Below are 18,384 nucleotides of genomic sequence, written 5' to 3' on the forward strand. Positions count from 1 at the left end.
AAACGAGTGGGCATACCTTTAAATTGAGGGGAGATACATATAAGACAGATGTCAGAGGTAGGTTCTTTACTCAGAGAGTAGTAAGGGCGTGGAATGCCCTGCCTGCAACAGTAGTGGACTCGCCAACACTAAGGACATTCAAGTGGTCATTGGATAGACATATGGACAATAAGGGAATAGTGTAGATGGGCTTTGGAGTGGTTTCACAGGTTGGCGCAATATCGAGGGCCGAAGGGCCTGTACTGCGCTGTAATGTTCTATGAGTGAGCTCCCCTTCTACCTTCTTGAGCATAGCGCGGCGTGGCTCCTGGTTCGACTTGGATATGGGCTACGGCCCCTTTTATTTTCCCCAAACCGGGCTTGAATACGTCTGGGTACCGTCCTAGTACCTCTGTCAACCCTCCAGAACCTGTTTGGAGGATGTGTTGCCACTGCAGCCGCCAATGGCGCAACGAGTCCCAACCCAACAGGATGGGCCCATGGCCGCGCACCATGATAAGTGGGAAACGCCCCTCCTGGTGTCCATAAACAACCGGGGTCATCGTAGTTGCTGCAATGTCGAATGGTTCCCCAGTGTAGGTGGCCAACCTGGCCTGTGTGTCGGTGAATGTAAGGGTCTGTTTACCCTGCTTGATGCGGTCGAATGTCCTTGGGTGATCACTGAAACGGCTGCGCCGGTGTCCAACTCCATCTTAAGCGGGTGACCATTGACCCATACTGTCACCTTAATGGGGGCCACATGGGGAGCTGTCACACAATGAGCTGCAGGCAGTCGTCCTCCGTCTCCACATCCTCCGGAGTAGTCGCCGCAGGTTCGTCCAAATGGAAGGTACGGCCCCTGGGCTGGTCCCAGTTTCTGTCGGAACGACGGCGCCTCTGGCGCCCCCAGGACCGGCACCCGCGATGGGGTCGGCGCCCACAAGTCCGACACTGACTTGGCTCTTCGTCCATTGGTTCTGGAGAAGGCTCCCTTCGGGGAGGAACGTCCGGCGGCCACTGGCGTCGATCCGGATGCCGCCCCGCCCAAGGTACCGCAGGGGTGCGGGGAGACGCTTTTGGACGGAAGGGGTTGCGCCGCAAGGCGTGCACCTCCATTCCCTGTAGCTCCTGCACTCCCCGTTCTGCGCTCTCTCGGGACAATACTATTTGAATGGCCTGTTGAAAAGACTATGTTGGTTCAGCTAACAACTTTCTCTGGGTGGCCGCATTGTGAATACCGCAAACCAAACGGTCGCGTAACATTTCTGACAAGGTCTCACCATAGTCACAGCACTCCCAATCCTGCGTAGCCTGGATAGAAACTCTGCAAGGGATTCTCCTGGGGTCCTCTCAGCGATATTAAACCGGTAACGCTGGACTATCGTGGATGGGGTTGGGTTAAAATCTTGCCCCACTAAGTTCACAAATTCATCAAACGACTTGGTGTCCGGCGCAGCTGGGTACGTAAGGCTTCTAATCATCCCAAATGTACGCGGGCCAAAGGCGGTGAGCAAAATGACCACCTGGCGCTCGTTTTCGGTGATGTTGTTTGCCCGGAAATAGTAACTCATCCATTGTACTTACTGGTTCCAACTTTGCAGCGCAGCATCAAAAAGATCCAAGCGTCCATACAGAGGCATGGTGTAACAGGAAAAAAAACTTCCAACCTATATCCAACAAAAATCCAGGGAGGTGGCTTCAACAGCGTAGACAGCTATCCACTTTAACCCTCGTCGACAGTTTTGTGAGGGCCACGAAGAATCCAGCAAGAGTTGAAGAATAGAAAGAAATAACATTTATTTACAATAACGTGTGTGTGTGTGTATATATATATATATATAATATATACACAACAGCAGCAGTAACTCCCTTGCTGCTCACTCCTCTCTAGCTGGTTCCAAACTGGCCAGCTCTATTTATGCAGGGAATCTGCTAATGATTTCTCCGCCCCCCCCCCCCTCTCATTGGGGAAGCTCATACTCCCTAAGGATTGTGGGATTGCCATTAGTCCCCAGCCAGTGGTAAGCAGGCAGGTTATAACAGAGGCGCAGGCCACAACATTTGCCTTCCTCCTCTCCATGTGCTTCGGCTTCTCTGAAACCCCAAATATTGCCACCAAAGGGTCCGCGTCCACCTCCTCCCCCACTATCCTGGCTACGACCGCGAACACTCCCGTCCAGAATCTTCCCAATTTTTCACAACCCCAGAACATGTGCACGTGATTCGCTGGCCCCCGCCCACACCTCTCACACTCATCTGCTACCCCCTGAAAGAAATCACTCATTCCCGCCCGAGTCATGTGCACCCTGTGCACTACCTTAAACTGTATCAGGCACATCCTTGCACAAGAGGAGGTCCTGTTTCCCCTACACAGTGCCTAACTCCATACTCCTCAATTAATCTCCCCTCCCAACTCCCCTTCCCATTTCTCCTTGATCTTCCCCACCCGCTTACCTCCCTGCTCCCCCAGCCACTTGTATATATCCCCAATTCTTCCCTCCCCTTCCACATCCGGAAGCAGCAGTCGCTCCAGCAGGGTGTATCCCAGCAACCTGGGGAATCACCTCCAGACCTTTCGCGTCTCAAACCCATGATTCTCACGCAGCAGTGTTAACACCGACATTCCTTTCACCCTAAAATGCCTCCTCAACTGGTTCCATATCTTCACCGTAGACTGCACCACCGGGCTCTCTGAATACCTACTCGGAGCCATTGGCAACGCTGCCGTCACCATAGTCTTCAAACTGGACCGCTCCTCCATCCTAACCCACTCTACCCCTTCTCCTTCCCACCATCACAGCCCCTTGTCCACATTCGCCGTCCATTAATAATGAAGCAAGTTCGGCAACGCCAATCTCCATTTCTCTGGAATTTTATGCACCCAACTACACAAATCTTTGTTTATTTGCAAAATTGGATATATGGCTCTCTATTAATTTTGCTTAAACCACTAATGGATATAATGGATAGTTGAGGCCCGGGCACAGATCCTTGTCGGGCACAGTGATTAGCACTGTTGCTTCATAGCACCAGGGACCTGGGTTCAATTCCCGGCTTGGGTCACTGTCTGTGTGGTGTCTGCACGTTCTCCCTGTGTCTGTGTGCGATTCCTCCGGGTGCTCCAGGTTCCTCCCACAAGTTCCAAAAGACTTGCTTGTTGAGTAAATTGGACATTCTGAATTCTCCATCAGTGTATCCGGATAGGTGCCGGAGTGTGGCGACTAGGGGCTTTTCACAGTAACTTCATTGCGGCGTTAATGTAAGCCTACTTGTGACACTAATAAAGATTATTATTATTAGGATGGTACAGTAGCACTGTGGTTAGCACTGTTGCTTCACAGCACCAGGGTCTCGCTTGGGTCACTGTCTGTGCAGAGTCTGCACATTCTCCCTGTGTCTGCGTGGGTTTCCTCCGGGTGCTCCGGTTTCCTCGTACAAATCACGAAAGATGTGCTGTTAGGTGAATTGGACATTCTGAATTCTCCCTCAGTGTACCCGAACAGGCGGCGGAATGTGGCAACAAGGGGATTTTCACAGTAACCTCATTGCTGTGTTAATGTAAGCCTACTTGTAACAATAATAAAGATTATTATTATTAATCAAGATCTAAAAGTGGACAGTTTTACTGTTAAGAGGTACAAGAATTGAACAGAATTCTGGTTGGCTATGATGGTGCCAAGGTGGGCTTCCTCGTTCCACCCTGACAGCTGCACCAGGCGGCAAGCGTTGTTGCTGTGACTGCTGTTCTTCATGGCTTCCTTGTCCTGCTCTGCCACCTTGACCTCTGTGTCCCTTTCATGCCTGTACGATGAGCACAGTCAATGACTGACAGTTCACACTGAAAACAAAAAAGAAGCCACTCACTTTCACACTTCTATTTGCTGCTTATAGATTCTTGAGGCTATCAGCAGCAGACACGGGAGAGAAATGGCCTGTGATTGGAGGATCTTTCATTGAACTTCCGTACTTTGAACAGTGAGTCCACAAACCAGACACCGAAGCTTGGGCCGGATTGTGGCACACGGGCCATATATTGGACAAGCCTGTTCCAGACTGAACAGCTGCTATAGATTACAGATTAGCCCACATCTACCTCTGTCACAGTGATGGTGGAGCACTGCCATATGGTCCTTGAGAGCTCAGTGTTACAGAGGATGCTATTTGTGCAATGATATTCTTTCACAATATATTTTACATTTCTAGACTAAGATTACCTCCATGGTTGAAGACAGAGATTCCCCTTGGAAAAAATTACAATAAGTTGAAGAATACTCTTCGGAATTTGAATCTGCACACTGTGAGTACTTGCTGAGAGTCTTTCAGGCAGCCATTTTAAAACAAATGTAGAACAGGGTAGTTAAAAAGGCACTATTATTTACAAAATAATATAAAAGCTTATGCAGTATAAATTTTAGGTCACTAGATGCCATTGGTAGTTCCTCTCTCGACTCCTCCCCAGTTTTTGTCCTTGTGATTTGAAAGTAATTAATATGTATGGAGTACAATACTGTTGGTGGAGGCAGTGCTCAATTATGTTGACATGGCCATTAGTCTTCATGTTTGAGCGTAAATAACTAGCAGTTCATTCATTGGGGCCATAATAGCCTATCCTTTTCCTGCCTCTGCCTAACACTGCCACAGACACACTTTAGACCACCAGTCACCATATTGCAAGTGGGAGCAGAGTATCTGAATGATTCCTCCCCTTCCTACTCCCAAGCTAATTGGATACCTCTGCTGCTTGTTTCATACTGAGGATTAAGCCTGGAATCTTCCCACTCTTTCTCTGCCTTTCATCCACTATGCCTATCTCCCCTCTTTCAATCTTTGCACCTAATCAGTAAGGAGCAGAACTGACTTAGGCGTGCTAATACCACTCTGCAGAAGCGGGGGCAAGGGAGGGGGGGGGGAATGCAACCAATCATTGGATTATTGTCTCTTTGATCTCTTTCATTGGGGAGGCACCTCGGCTTCAGCCAGGCTTTCCTACAAAACCATGTATGATTGAGGCGGTCAGACTGGGAGATTGAATCTAAATCCTGTTACATGGTACCACAGTGTGTAAAGTACTGCAGCTTATTGTGCTTTTTTTGTTTATTGTTAATTTTAGTAACTTTGTGAAAAACTTGCATTTATATAATGCCTCTCACAACCTCCATGTCCCAAAGTATTTTACAGCCAGCGAAGTACTGTCAAGACCGATGGCACTGGATATTGCAAAGGCTATGGGCTCTGACATTATTCTGGCTATAACAATGAAGGCTTATGCTCCAGAGCTTGCCGCATACCGAGTCAAGCTGTTCCGGTACAGCTACAACACTGGCATCAAACTGGCAATGTGGAAAATTGTCCAGGTACGTCCTGTACACAAGAAACAGGACAAATCCAACCCAAACAATTATTGCCCCATCCGTCTACTCTCGATCATCAGTAAAGTGATGGAAGGGGTCATAAGCAGTGTTATCAAGCAACACTAGCTTATCAATAACCTGGTCACTGAGGCTCAATTTGGGTTCCACCCCAATCACTCAGCTCCTGACCTCATTACAACCTTGGTTCAAATGTGGACAGCAAGAGCTGAACTCCAGAGATGAAATGAGAGTGATTGTCCTTGAATCAAGGCAGCATTTAACAAAGTGTGGTAACAATGAGCCTTAGCGAAACTGAAGTCAATGAGAAGCGGGAGGGGAAGTCTCTGCTGGTTAGAGTCATACCTAGCACAAAGGAAGATGGTGTGGTTGTTGGGAGTCAGTCATCTAATTTCCAGGACATCACTGCAAGAGTTCTTCAGGGTAGTGCCCTGAGCCTAACCATCTATAGCTGCTTCATCAAAACATTTCTTCCATCATAACGTCAGAAATGGGGGATATTCGTTGGCGATTGTTTAATGTTTAGTGCCATTCATGACTCCTATTGAAAGCACAGCTGATATTAAATGCTAGGGTATCCCAAATCCCACAAGAGAAACTTGGAATGCCTGCTCTTAACTTATTTACAGTTTGGTATAATAGGAAAGATGTGAAGACCAGGAAACGATGTTCCAGATGTTTTTGTAATGATTTTAAACAAAATAAATGTTAATTAAACAGTAAAACGCACAAGAAAGGCAACTAAAGTTACACTTAACTACATTAATAGCTATACACAGTACTTCATAATCTATACCCAATCCCAAATCCCTCTATTTACCTAACCTCAGATGTAAACCTCCCCAAACATCTTCCCATTGGTTTTAAAATTATACTCAAAATCCAGCAATTGTTACCATACCCAGCACCTATATATTTTGGGGTTGCTTCTGCCAAAGGATAGAACAACTGGTTTCTCAGATAGGCTTTTCTCCAAGCACAGCTTAGGGTAAGTTTGCCTCTGAAAAACTGTTTTTTCCTTTTGAACTTCCCTTATTTGAACTAACCTACTCAGAAGATATTCTTAATTACTTGTATTATGTGAGCTCACCTTTTTGAATGCAAGTGGAATTCATCCCATCTTCTCTTTTGAATTGTTTAAAATAAGTTTAGAATACCCAATTCATTTTTTCCAATTAAGAGGCAATTTAGCATGGCCAATCCACCTACCCTGCACATCTTTTGGGTTGTGGGGGCGAAACCCACGCAAACACGGGAAGAATGTGCAAACTCCACACAGGCCGTGACCCACAGCCGGGATTGAACCTGGGACCTTGACGTCGTGAGGCCACAGTGCTAACCCTCTGTTTTGAATTTTTTCCATATTTTCTTAAACTGTTGACACTGTCTCATTTTTTTGAAATATATTTTATTGAAATTTTTCGATCACAATTTTTTCCCCTTACACATCAAACATAAAGAAAATTTAACAGTACATGTAACATGATAACCACAGTCTAATAAAAAATAACTAACCAACATGGTAAACTAATCAATTAACATAAAATTAAACTTCCTCTCTCCCCCCCCCCCCCCCCCCCGGGTTGCTGCTGCTGGTCATCTATCTTCCCTCTAACGTTCCGCTAGGTAGTCGAGGAATGGTTGCCACCTTCTGGTGAACCCTTGAGCCGATCCTCTCAGTGCAAACTTAATCTGCTCCAGTTTTATGAACCCCGCCATATCGTTTATCCAGGCCTCCAGTCCGGGGGGTTTCGCTTCCTTCCACATGAGTAAAATCCTTCGCCGGGCTACTAGGGACACAAAGGCCACGACATCGGCCTCTTTCGCCTCCAGCACTCCCGGCTCATCCGCAACTCCAAATAAAGCTAACCCCCAGCCTGGTTTGACCCGGACCTTCACCACCTTCGAAATCACTCCCGTCACTCCCCTCCAATACCCCTCCAGTGCCGGGCACAACCAAAACATATGTGTGTGGTTTGCCGGTCTTCCGCCGCACCTCCCACACTTGTCCTCCACTCCGAAGAACCTGCTCAACCTTTCTCCCATTATGTGTGCTCTATGTAGCACCTCAAATTGAATCAGGCTAAGCCTGGCGCACGAGGAAGAGGAATTTACCCTGCTTAGGGCATCAGCCCACAGACCCTCCTCTATCTCCTCCCCGAGCTCTTCTTACCACTTTCCTTTTAGTTCGCCCACCAGCTCCTCCCCCTCTTCTCTCATCTCTCGGTATATCTCTGACACCTTGCCCTCCCCGACCCACACCCCCGAGAGCATTCTATCCTGGATCCCCTGTGTCGGGAGCAATGGAAATTCCCTCACCTGTTGTTTTGTGAACGGCCTCACCTGCATATACCTAAAGAAATTTCCCCGGGGCAGCTTATACTTTTCCTCCAACGCTCCCAAGCTCGCAAACGTCCCGTCTATAAATAAATCTCCCACCCTCCTAATTCCCAACCGATGCCAGCTCTGGAATCCTCCATTCATCCTCCCTGGGGCAAACCTATGGTTGTTCCTGATTGGGGACCCCACCAGGGCTCCCAGCACACCTCTCTGTCGCCTCCATTGTCCCCAGATATCTAATGTTGCCGCCACCACTGGGTTCGTGGTAAATTATTTTGGTGAGAACGGTAGTGGCGCCGTCACCAGCGCCTCTAGACTCGTCCCTTTACAGGACTTTCTCTCTAGTCTTTTCCACGCCGTTCCCTCTCCCTCTATCATCCATTTACGGATCATCGCCACATTGGCGCCCAATAGTAGTCGCCCAAATTCGGCAGCGCCAGTCCCCCTCTGTCTCTGCTACGTTGTAAGAACCCCCTCCTTACCCTCGGAACTTTCCCTGCCCACACAAAGCTCGTGATGCTCCTGTCTATTTTTTAAAAAAAGGCCTTAGTGATCAGTATAGGGAGACATTGGAATACAAATAGGAACCTCGGGAGGACCATCATCTTAATTGCCTGCACTCTGCCCGCCAGTGACAGTGGCTGCATGTCCCACCTCTTGAAGTCCTCTTCCATTTGTTCCACCAGTCGTGTCAGATTAAGTCTGTGCAAGGTTCCCCAGCTCCTGGCTATCTGAATCCCCAGGTATCAAAAGTTTCTTTCCACTTTCCTTAGAGGCAGGCCATCTATCCCTCTACTCTGGTCCCCAGGGTGTATCACGAAAAGTTCACTCTTCCCCATGTTAAGCCTATATCCCGAGAAATCTCCGAACTCCCTCAATATCTGCATGACCTCTGTCATCCCCCCCACTGGGTCCGTCACATACAACAGTAGGTCATCCACGTAGAGTGACACTCGGTGTTCTTCTCCCCCTCTAATCACCCCTATCCATTTCCTGGAGTCTCTCAGCGCCATGGCCAGTGGTTCAATTGCCAACGCGAACAGTAATGGAGATAGCGGGCATCCCTGTCTTGTTCCCCTGTATAGTCGGAAATACTCCGATCTTTGCCGACCCGTGACCACACTTGCCGTTGGGGCCCCATAGAGGAGTTTGACCCAGCTAATAAACCCGTTCCCGAACCCGAACCTCCTCAGCACCTCCCATAGGTACTCCCACTCCACCTGTCAAATGCCTTCTCTGCATCCATTGCCGCCACTATCTCTGCCCCCCCTCTACTGGGGGCATCATTATCACCCCTAATAGCCGTCGCAGGTTGACATTTAGTTGTCTCCCCTTTACGAATCCTGTCTGGTCTTCGTGCACCACCCCCGGGACACAGTCCTCTATCCTCGATGCCAGCACCTTTGCTAGCAATTTGGCGTCCACATTTAATAGTGAAATAGGCCTATAGGACCCGCACTGCAGCGGATCTTTATCCCGCTACAAAATTAGCGATATCGTTGCCTCCGACATTTTCGGGGTAGAGTCCCTCCTTCCCTGGCCTCGTTAAAGGTCCTCACCAACAGCGGGGCCAGCAGGTCCACATATTTTCTATAAAATTCCACCGGGAACCCATCTGGTCCCGGAGCCTTCCCTGCCTGCATATTCCCCAGCCCCTTGGTAACCTTGTCCACCCCAATTGGTGCCCCCAGACCTTCCGCCTCCTGCTCCGCCTCCTGCTCCTCCACCCTCGGGAACCTTACTTGGTCCAGAAACTGCCGCATCTCCTCTTTTCCCTCCGGGGGTTGGGACCTATAAAGTCTTTCGTAAAAGGTCTTAAACACCCCGTTTATCTTCCCTGCTCTCCGCACCGTAGCTCCCTTTTCGTCTCTAATTCCCCCTATCTCCCTCGCCGCTGTCCTCTTTCGCAGCTGATGGGCCAACAGGCGACTAGCCTTTTCCCCATATTCATACCTCACCCCCTGTGCCTTCCTCCACAGCACCTCCGCCCTCCTGGTGGTCAGAAGGTCGAACTCCGCCTGGAGTCGTCGTCTCTCCCTGTACAGTCCCTCCTCCGGGGTCTCCGCAAATTCTCTGTCCACCCTTAAGATCTCCCCCAGTAGTCTTTCCCTTTCCTTGGCCTCTGTTTTCCCTTTGTGGGCCCTGATGGAGATCAGCTCTCCTCTGACCACAGCCTTTAGTGCTTCCCATACCACTCCCACTCGGACCTCCCCGTCGTCATTGGCCTCCAGGTACCTCTCGATACATCCCCGCACTCTTCCACAGACTCCCTCATCCGCCAACAATCCCACATCTAATCGCCAGAGTGCACGCTGCTCCCTCTCCTCTCCTAGTTCCAGGTCCACCCAATGTGGGGCATGATCCGAAATAGCTATGGCTGAATACTCAGTTTCTTCCACCCTCGAGATCAACGACCTTCCCAAAACAAAAAAATCTATCCGGGAGTACACCTTATGAACATGGGAGAAGAAGGAGAACTCCCTGGCCCTCGGTCTAAGAAATCGCCATGGATCCACTTCCCCCATTTGGTCCATAAACCCCTTAAGCACCTTGGCCGCTACCGGCCTTCTTCCGGTCTTAGATCTGGATCTATCTAACCCTGGGTCCAGCACGGTGTTGAAGTCTCCCCCCATTATAAAGTTTCCTACCTCCAGGTCCGGTATACGTCCCAGCATCCGCCTCATAAATCCCGCATCGTCCCAATTCGGGGCATATACGTTAACCAACACAACCTCCATTCCCCCCAGCCTGCCACTCACCATTACATATCTGCCTCCACTATCTGCTACAATGCTCCTTGCCTCGAATGATACCCGTTTCCCCACCAGTATGGCCACCCCTCTATTCTTTGCATCCAGCCCTGAATGGAACACCTGTCCCACCCATCCTTTCCTTAACCTAACTTGGTCCGCCACCTTCAGGTGCGTCTCCTGGAGCATAGCCACGTCTGCCCTCAGTCCTTTCAAGTGCGCGAGCACTCGGGCCCTTTTAATCGGTCCATTTAGGCCTCTCACGTTCCACGTGATCAGCCTCACTAGGGGGCTACCTGCCCCCTTCCTGTGTCGACTAGCCATCACCCTCTCTAGGCCAGTCCCACGTCCCGATTCCGTGCTCCCACTCGTTCCCCAGATGTCGCATTCCAGCCCCGACCACCCTTTCTTTAGCCAGTTCCTCTTCGATTTCTGCAGCAGCAACCCAGTTATCCCCCCCCCCCCCCCGCTAGATCCCCCTCTAGCGTGATTGCTCCCCCCATATTACTTCCGCAAGTCAGCTGACTTCAACTGACCCCGGCTTCTCCTGCTCACTCCTTGACCCCCCCGTGTGGGGAACTCCCATCTACCTTGCGCCTATCTTCCCGCCATTATCTTTCTGGCGCGGGAAAATCTCTGTAGCTGATCCGCCTCTTGTGGTGCAGCTCCCTCTCCCACCCCACTCCCATTCCTCATCCTCCGCCTATGTCTCTTCCTTCCCCCCCCCCCCCCCCCCCCCCCCCCCCCCCCACCGGCGCCCACATTTCTTAGTGTCTCCCCCCCTTCCCAATTTACATCTCTATATACATCGACAGTGACATTTCCCTCTAATATCAGTCCCTCAGTTCCGATCCAATTTCTCATCTTTAATCAAGGTCCATGCTTCTTCCGCCATTTCGAAGTAGTGATGTCTCTCCTGGTACGTGACCCATAGTCGTGCCGGCTGCAGCATCCCGAACTTCACCTTCTTGTGTAACACCTCCTTGGCTCGATTAAAACTCGCCCTCCTTCTCGCCACCTCCGCACTCCAATCCTGGTACACCCGTACCACTGCATTCTCCCATCTACTACTCCGTACCTTTTTGGCCCATCTCAGAACCACTTCTCTATCATTAAAGCGGTGAAATTGCACGATTGTCGCCCTAGGTGGTTCTCCTGCCTTTGGTCTCCTCGCCGGGACCCGATGAGCCCCCTCCACTTCTAAGGGGCCCGAAGGGGCCTTAGCTCCCATCAGCAAGCTTAGCATCGTGCTCACATAAGCCCCGCAGTCCGCTCCTTCCACTCCCTCAGGGAGACCCAGGATCCGAAGGTTCTTCCTTCGTGCTCTGTTTTCTAGGGCCTCAATCCTTTCAATGCACTTTTTGTGGAGCGCCTCGTGCGTCTGTGTTTTGACCGCCAGGCCCAGGATCTCGTCCTCATTATCCGTCACCTTCTGCTCCACCACGCGGAGCTCTGTCTCCTGGGTCCTTTGTGCCTCCTTAAGCCCCTCAATTGCCTGTAGCATCGGGGTCAGCACCTCCTTAAGTAGCTCCACACACCGTCTTAAAAATTCGTCTTGATCGGGCCCCCATGTCACCTGGGCTTTCTCCGCCGTCATCTTGCTTCTTTTTCCCTTCTGTCCCTATCGTCGAGGATTCCTCGCGATGTAGCCGCTGCCGCCGATATTTTCCTCTTTCATTGGGGGGGACTCCCTATTAACTCACCCCACACCGGGTTTCGTCGTGAGAAAATTTCCCGTTGGGGCTCTTAAAAGAGCCCGAAGGTCCGTTGGAGCTGGAGCCGCCGAAACGTGCGGCTTAGCTGGGCATCGCCGCAACCGGAAGTCACACTGTCTCATTGTTACCTTGGGTAAACATTTGTTTGTAGTGTTGCTAGGCTAATCAGCATATCAAAACCCTTAGTTCCACTAACTCAGCAAACTTGTCTTTCCATAATTTCCATTAGAAAATAGTTTGTTGTTCTTTAACCATACAACCACCCGAACACATTCCGAATGATTGCATTTCTTATTTTCATTTAACATCGGTGTTCTTTTTTTTAAAAAAAATAATAATTTTTATTGAGGTTTTCACAAAATATCAACAACAAAATGAAAAAGGAACCCAATAGAATTAATAACAGAACAAAATAAAACAACCCCCATGCCCCCTTCCCCATACATAAATAATAAATTAACACCCCGAATTAAGACATAGCAAACATAGCAAATATATACACCCCCTCAGATCCCCCAGTGTAAACAAGCAAAAATAAAATAGAACCCCCCCCCCCCCCCCCTGCCCCCCGGGTTGCTGTTGCTGCTGACCATTGTCTATCGTTCTGCCAGGAAGTCCAAGAACGGTTGCCACCGCCTGAAAAACCCTTGCACCGATCCCCTTAAGGCAAATTTCACCCTCTCCAATTTAATAAACCCTGCCATATCGTTGATCCAGGATTCCACGCTTGCGGGCCTCGCATCGTTCCACTGAAGAAGAATCCTTAGGCGAGCTACCAGGGACGCAAAGGCCAGAATACCGGCTTCTTTCGCCTCCTGCACTCCCGGCTCCCCAGCAACCCCAAATATTGCGAGCCCCCAGCCCGGTTTGACCCTGGATCCTACCACCCTCGACACCGTCCTCGCTACGCCCTTCCAAAATTCCTCCAGCGCTGGGCATGCCCAGAACATATGGGTGTGATTTGCTGGGCTCCCTGAGCACCTAACACACCTGTCCTCACCCCCCCCAAAGAACCGGCTCATCCTTGTCCCGGTCATGTGTGCCATGTGCAGCACATTAAACTGTATGAGGCTTCGTGCACGAAGAGGAAGAGTTCACCCTCCCAAGGGCATCTGCCCACGTCCCCTCCTCGATCTCCTCCCCCAACTCCTCCTCCCACTTACCTTTCAACTCCACCACCGAGGCCTCCTCCTCCTGCATTACCTGATAAGTTGCCGAGATCTTCCCCTCTCCAACCCCGAGAGCACCCTGTCCTGTACTGTGCATGGCAGCAGCCGCGGGAGTTCCACCACTTGCCGCCTGGCAAATGCCCTTACCTGTAAATACCTAAAGGTGTTCCCCGGGGGGAGCCCATACTTCTCCTCCAGCTCACCTAGGCTTGCGAACCTCCCATCCACAAACAGGTCCCTCAACCTTCTTATCCCTGCACTGTGCCGCCCCAAAAACCCTCCATCTATTCTCCCTGGGACAAACCGGTGGTTACCCCGTATTGGGGTCCACACCGAGGCCCCCACTTCCCCCTGTACTGCCTCCACTGCCCCCCCGATTTTGAGGGTAGCTGCCACCACCGGGCTTGTGGTATACCTCATTAGAGGGAGCGGCAGCGGCGCTGTTGCCAGTGCCTCCAGACTCGTACCCTCACAAGACGCCGTCTCAAGCCGCTTCCATGCAGCCCCCTCCATCACCCACTTGCGCACCATCGCCACATTGGCGGCCCAGTAGTACCCACAGAGGTTGGGCAGTGCCAGCCTCCCCCATCCCTACTCCGCTCCAGGAACACCCTTCTCACCCTCGGAGTCCCTCGCGCCCACACAAACCCTGTTATGCTCCTGTTGACCCGCCTAAAGAAGGCCTTCGGGATAAGAATGGGGAGGCACTGTAACAGGAACAAAACCTTGGGAGCACCGTCATCTTAACTGACTGCACCCTACCCGCCAGGGACAGCGGCAACAAGTCCCACCTCTTGAACTCCTCCTCTATTTGCTCCACTAGCCTCGTGAAATTAAGTCTATGCAGGGTCCCCCAGCTCCTGACCACCTGGACCCCCAAATACCTGAAGCTCCGCCCTTGTTAGTGGGAGCTCGCCAATCCCCCTCTCCTGGTTCCCTGGGTGAACCACGAACAACTCGCTCTTCCCCATGTTGAGCTTGTACCCTGAGAAATCCCCAAACTCCCTGAGGATCCTCATTACCTCCGGCATTCCCCCCACCGGGTCCGCCACATATAGCAGCAAATCGTCCGCATAGAGCGACACCCTATGCTCCTCCCCACCCTGCACCCACCTCCTCCAGTTCCTCGACTCCCTCAGTGCCATTGCCAGGGGTTCAATCGCCAGTGCGAAGAGCAGGGGCGACAGGGGACACCCCTGCCTCGTCTCTTGATGCAACCGAAAGTACTCAGACCTCCTCTTGTTCGTGGCCACACTCGCCATCGGGACCCCGTACAGCAGGCTAACCCACCTGACAAACCCCTCCCCAAACCCGAACCTCTTCAGCACCTCCCACAAGTACTCCCACTCTACCCTATCGAAGGCCTTCTCAGCGTCCATCGCCACCACTATCTCCGCCTCGCCCTCCCTCGCCGGCATCATAATAACGTTCAGGAGCCTCCGCACATTCGCGTTCAACTGCCTCCCCTTCTCAAACTCCGTCTGGTCTTCGTGGAGCACCTGCAGCACGCAATCCGCAATCCTTAATTCTCGTGGCTAAGACCTTCGCCAGCACCTTGGCATCTATGTTTAACAACAAAATCGGTGGGTTAGTTTACCATGTTAGTTACACAATGTTATATTGCAGTTATCATGTTACTTGTATTTTTATTTCTTTGATTTGTAAGGGAAAAAATTGTGTTTGAAAACTTTAATAAAATATATATTTTTTAAAAAACAACGAAATCGGCCTGTTAACCCACACTGCTGGGATCTTTGTCCCGCTTCAGGATCAAGGAGATCAGTGCCCGGGACATCGTCATGGGCAAACCCCCCCCCCCCCCTCCCTTGCCTCATTGAAGGACCTAACTAGCAACGGGCCCAACTGGTCCACATATTTTTTGTAGAATTCGACTGGGAAACCATCCGGCCCCGGTGCCTTCCCCGCCTGCATGCTCCCTATCCCTTTGGCCAGCTCCTCCAGCCCAATCGGGGCCCCCAATCCCGCCATCAGTCCCTCCTCCACCTTCGGAAACCTCAATTGGTCCAGAAAGCGGCCCATCCCTCCTCCTCCAGTTGGGGCTCGGACCGATATAGTTCCTCATAAAAGTCCCCGAAGACCCCATTGATGCCAACCCCACTCCGCACCACACTCCCTCCCCTATCCTTAACTCCCCCGATCTCCCTAGCTGCGTCCCGCTTCCGAAGCTGATGCTCCAGCATCCGGCTTGCCTTTTCCCCATACTCCTAAATCGCCCTCTGGGCCTTCCTCCACTGCGCCTCTGCCTTCCTGGTGGTCAACACGTCGAATTCGGCCTGGAGGCTACGCTTCTCCCTCAACAGTCCCTCCTTGGGCACGTCCGCATACCTCCTGTCTACCCTCACCATCTCCCCCACCAGCCTCTCCCTCTCCCTCTGCTCTCTCCTCTCCTTGTGGGCCCTAATGGAGATCAGCTCTCCCCTAACCACCGCCTTCAGCGCCCCCCAGACCATCACCACTCGGACCTCCCCGTTATCGTTGGCCTCCAGGTATCTATGCTTCCTCGGACCCGCTCACTCACCTCCTTGTCCGCCAACAGCCCCACCTCCAAGCGCCACAACGGGCGCTGGACCCTCTCCTCCCCAGCTCTAGGTCTACCCATAGCGGGGCGTGATCTGAAATGGCTATCGCCGAGTACTCTGTATCCTCTGCTCTCGCTATCAGCGCCCTACTCATAATAAAAAGTCGGTCCAGGAATAAGCCTTATGAACATGCGAGAAGAATGAAAATTCCCTAGTCCCCGGCCTTGCAAATCTCCAAGGGTCCACCCCTCCCATCTGGTCCATAAACCCCCTCAACACTCTAGCCGCCGCCGGCTTCCTACCCGTCCTAGACCTGGAGCTATCCAGTGCCGGATCCAACACCGTGTTAAAGTTCCCCCCCCCCCCCACATTATAGGCCCCCCACTTCCAAGTCCGGGATCCGACCCAACATGTGCCGCATAAAATCCGCATCGTCCCAGTTCGGGGCATACACGTTGACCAGCACCACCCTCTCCCTTTGCAGCTTACCACTTACAATTACGTACCTGCCGCCATTGTCTGTCACAATGCTCAACGCCTCGAACGACACCCTCTTTCCCACCAAGATCGCCACCCCTCCCGATTTTTGGCATCCATCCCCGAATGAAACACCTGACCTACCCACCCCTTCCTCAATCTTACCTGGTCTGCCACCTTCAGGCTTATCTCCTGGAGCATGACCACATCCGCCTTCAGCCCGTTCAGGTGTGCGAACACCCAGGCCCGTTCAGTCCCCTTAACCTCCAGGTTATCAGCCGGATCAGGGGGCTACCCACCCCCCTCCCCTGCCGACTAGCCATAACCCTTCCTCGGCCAGTCACGCCCCCACGCCCGGTCCGTTCCCCGTGGCGGCAGACCCCCGTCCCAACCCCCTCTACTCGCTCCAGCTCCCTCTTGACCATACCAGCAGCAACCCGGTCCGTTCCCCCCCCCCCCCCCCAAGCTAGGACCCTTCCTAGCAGCTTTGCTCCCTCCATTGCACTCCTGCAAGTCAGCTGACTTCTGCTGACCCCGGCCACGCCCACCTCTCATTCGACTCCTCCCATTGTGGGACATACCCTCCTCCTCCATTACCCATCCACAGGCTCTCCACTTCCCCCTTCCATCCCAAGCGCGGGAAACAACCCTCGCTTCCCCGCCCTGGCCCCGCCCCCTCCAGCCTTCAGCGCGGGAAAAAGCCCGCGCTTTCCACCTGCCCGGCCCGCCACCTCTGACGCAGCTTCTTTTACAGGCCCAGTCCCCTCACACCCGACTCGGGCCTCCCCCTCCCCCGCGGGGCCCCCATCCCCCCTACCGGCCATCTACTCCTACTCCATTTACTTACCCCCCCTCCAAGAGCCCACCCGACAGACCCAACCAAAACAGTGCCCAACCCACCCTAACCACCCACACCGAGCCAAAAAGAAACAAGAGCAAAGAACCCCCCCCTCAAAATGTAACACCCCAACAGCAATCCCCGACCACCCATCCCGACCCTCAGTTTGTGTCCAGCTTTTCGGCCTGAACAAAGGCCCACGCCTCCTCCAGGGACGCAAAATACTGGTGCCGGTCCTTGTAGGTGACCCACAGTCGCGCCGGCTGCAGCATGCCAAACTTCACCCCCTTCCTGTGCAACACCGCCTTCACCCGGTTGTATCCGGCCCTCTTCTTCGCCACCTCCGCACTCCAGTCCTGATATATTCGAACCTCTGCGTTCTCCCACCTGCTGCTCCTCTCTTTCTTGGCCCACCTGAGCACGCACTCCCGATCAGCGAACCGATGAAACCTCACCAGCACCGCCCGCGGCGGCTCGTTAGACTTGGGCCTCCTCGCCAGCACTCTATGGGCCCCTTCCAGCTCCAGGGGCCCCGGGAAGGACCCCGCTCCCATCAGTGAGTTTAACATGGTGACCACATAGGCCCCCACGTCCGACCCCTCCGGGAGGCCCAGGATCCGCAAATTCCTCTGCCTCGACCGATTCTCCATCTTCTCGAACCGTTCCTGCCATTTCTTGTGGAGCGCCTCGTGCGCCTCCATCTTTACCGCAAGGCGTAAGATCTCGTCCTCGTTGTCGGAGATCTTTTGTCAGACCTCACGGATTGCCACCCCCTGGGCCGTCTGGGTCTCCAGCAGTTTGTCGATAGAAGCCTTCATCGGCTCCAGCAGGTCCGCTTTGAGCTCCCTGAAGCAGCGCTGGATAACCTCCTGCTGCTCCTGCGCCCACTGCGTCCCCGCCCGCCGCCATCTTGCTCTTCTTCCCTCGCACTTTCTTTGGCTTCACCACCACCTTTTTAGTCGCTCCGCTCCTGGTCCAAGACATACACTGTCGGGGGAATATTGCAATCTTCTTCACACACCGGGAAATGTCAAAAAAATGCCGTTGGGGGCCCAAAAGTCTGTTCCAAGCGGGAGCTCCCGAACATGCGACTTAGCTCTGTATAGCCGCAACCGGAAGTCCTACATCGGTTTTCTAACACTCCTCAGATACTGAAGCACTCAGTGTCAAAATGCAGCAAAACCGGGACCATATCTAGGCTTGGGCT

General features: G+C 52.3%; 1 protein-coding gene across 1 annotated transcript in view; it reads left to right on the forward strand.

Annotated features, from left to right (window-relative positions):
* lias (lipoic acid synthetase) overlaps positions 1 to 18,384 on the forward strand; it is a 64,435-nt gene that overhangs the window by 9,594 nt on the left and 36,457 nt on the right. Inside the window, exon 3 of the mRNA XM_072496592.1 lies at positions 4,183 to 4,276. Coding sequence (XP_072352693.1) covers positions 4,183 to 4,276 — 94 coding nt within the window. The remainder of the gene's footprint in view (positions 1 to 4,182; positions 4,277 to 18,384) is intronic.

Source organism: Scyliorhinus torazame, chromosome 3 (assembly GCF_047496885.1).
Source record: "Scyliorhinus torazame isolate Kashiwa2021f chromosome 3, sScyTor2.1, whole genome shotgun sequence".
In the NCBI taxonomy this organism is placed as follows: Eukaryota; Metazoa; Chordata; class Chondrichthyes; order Carcharhiniformes; family Scyliorhinidae; genus Scyliorhinus; species Scyliorhinus torazame.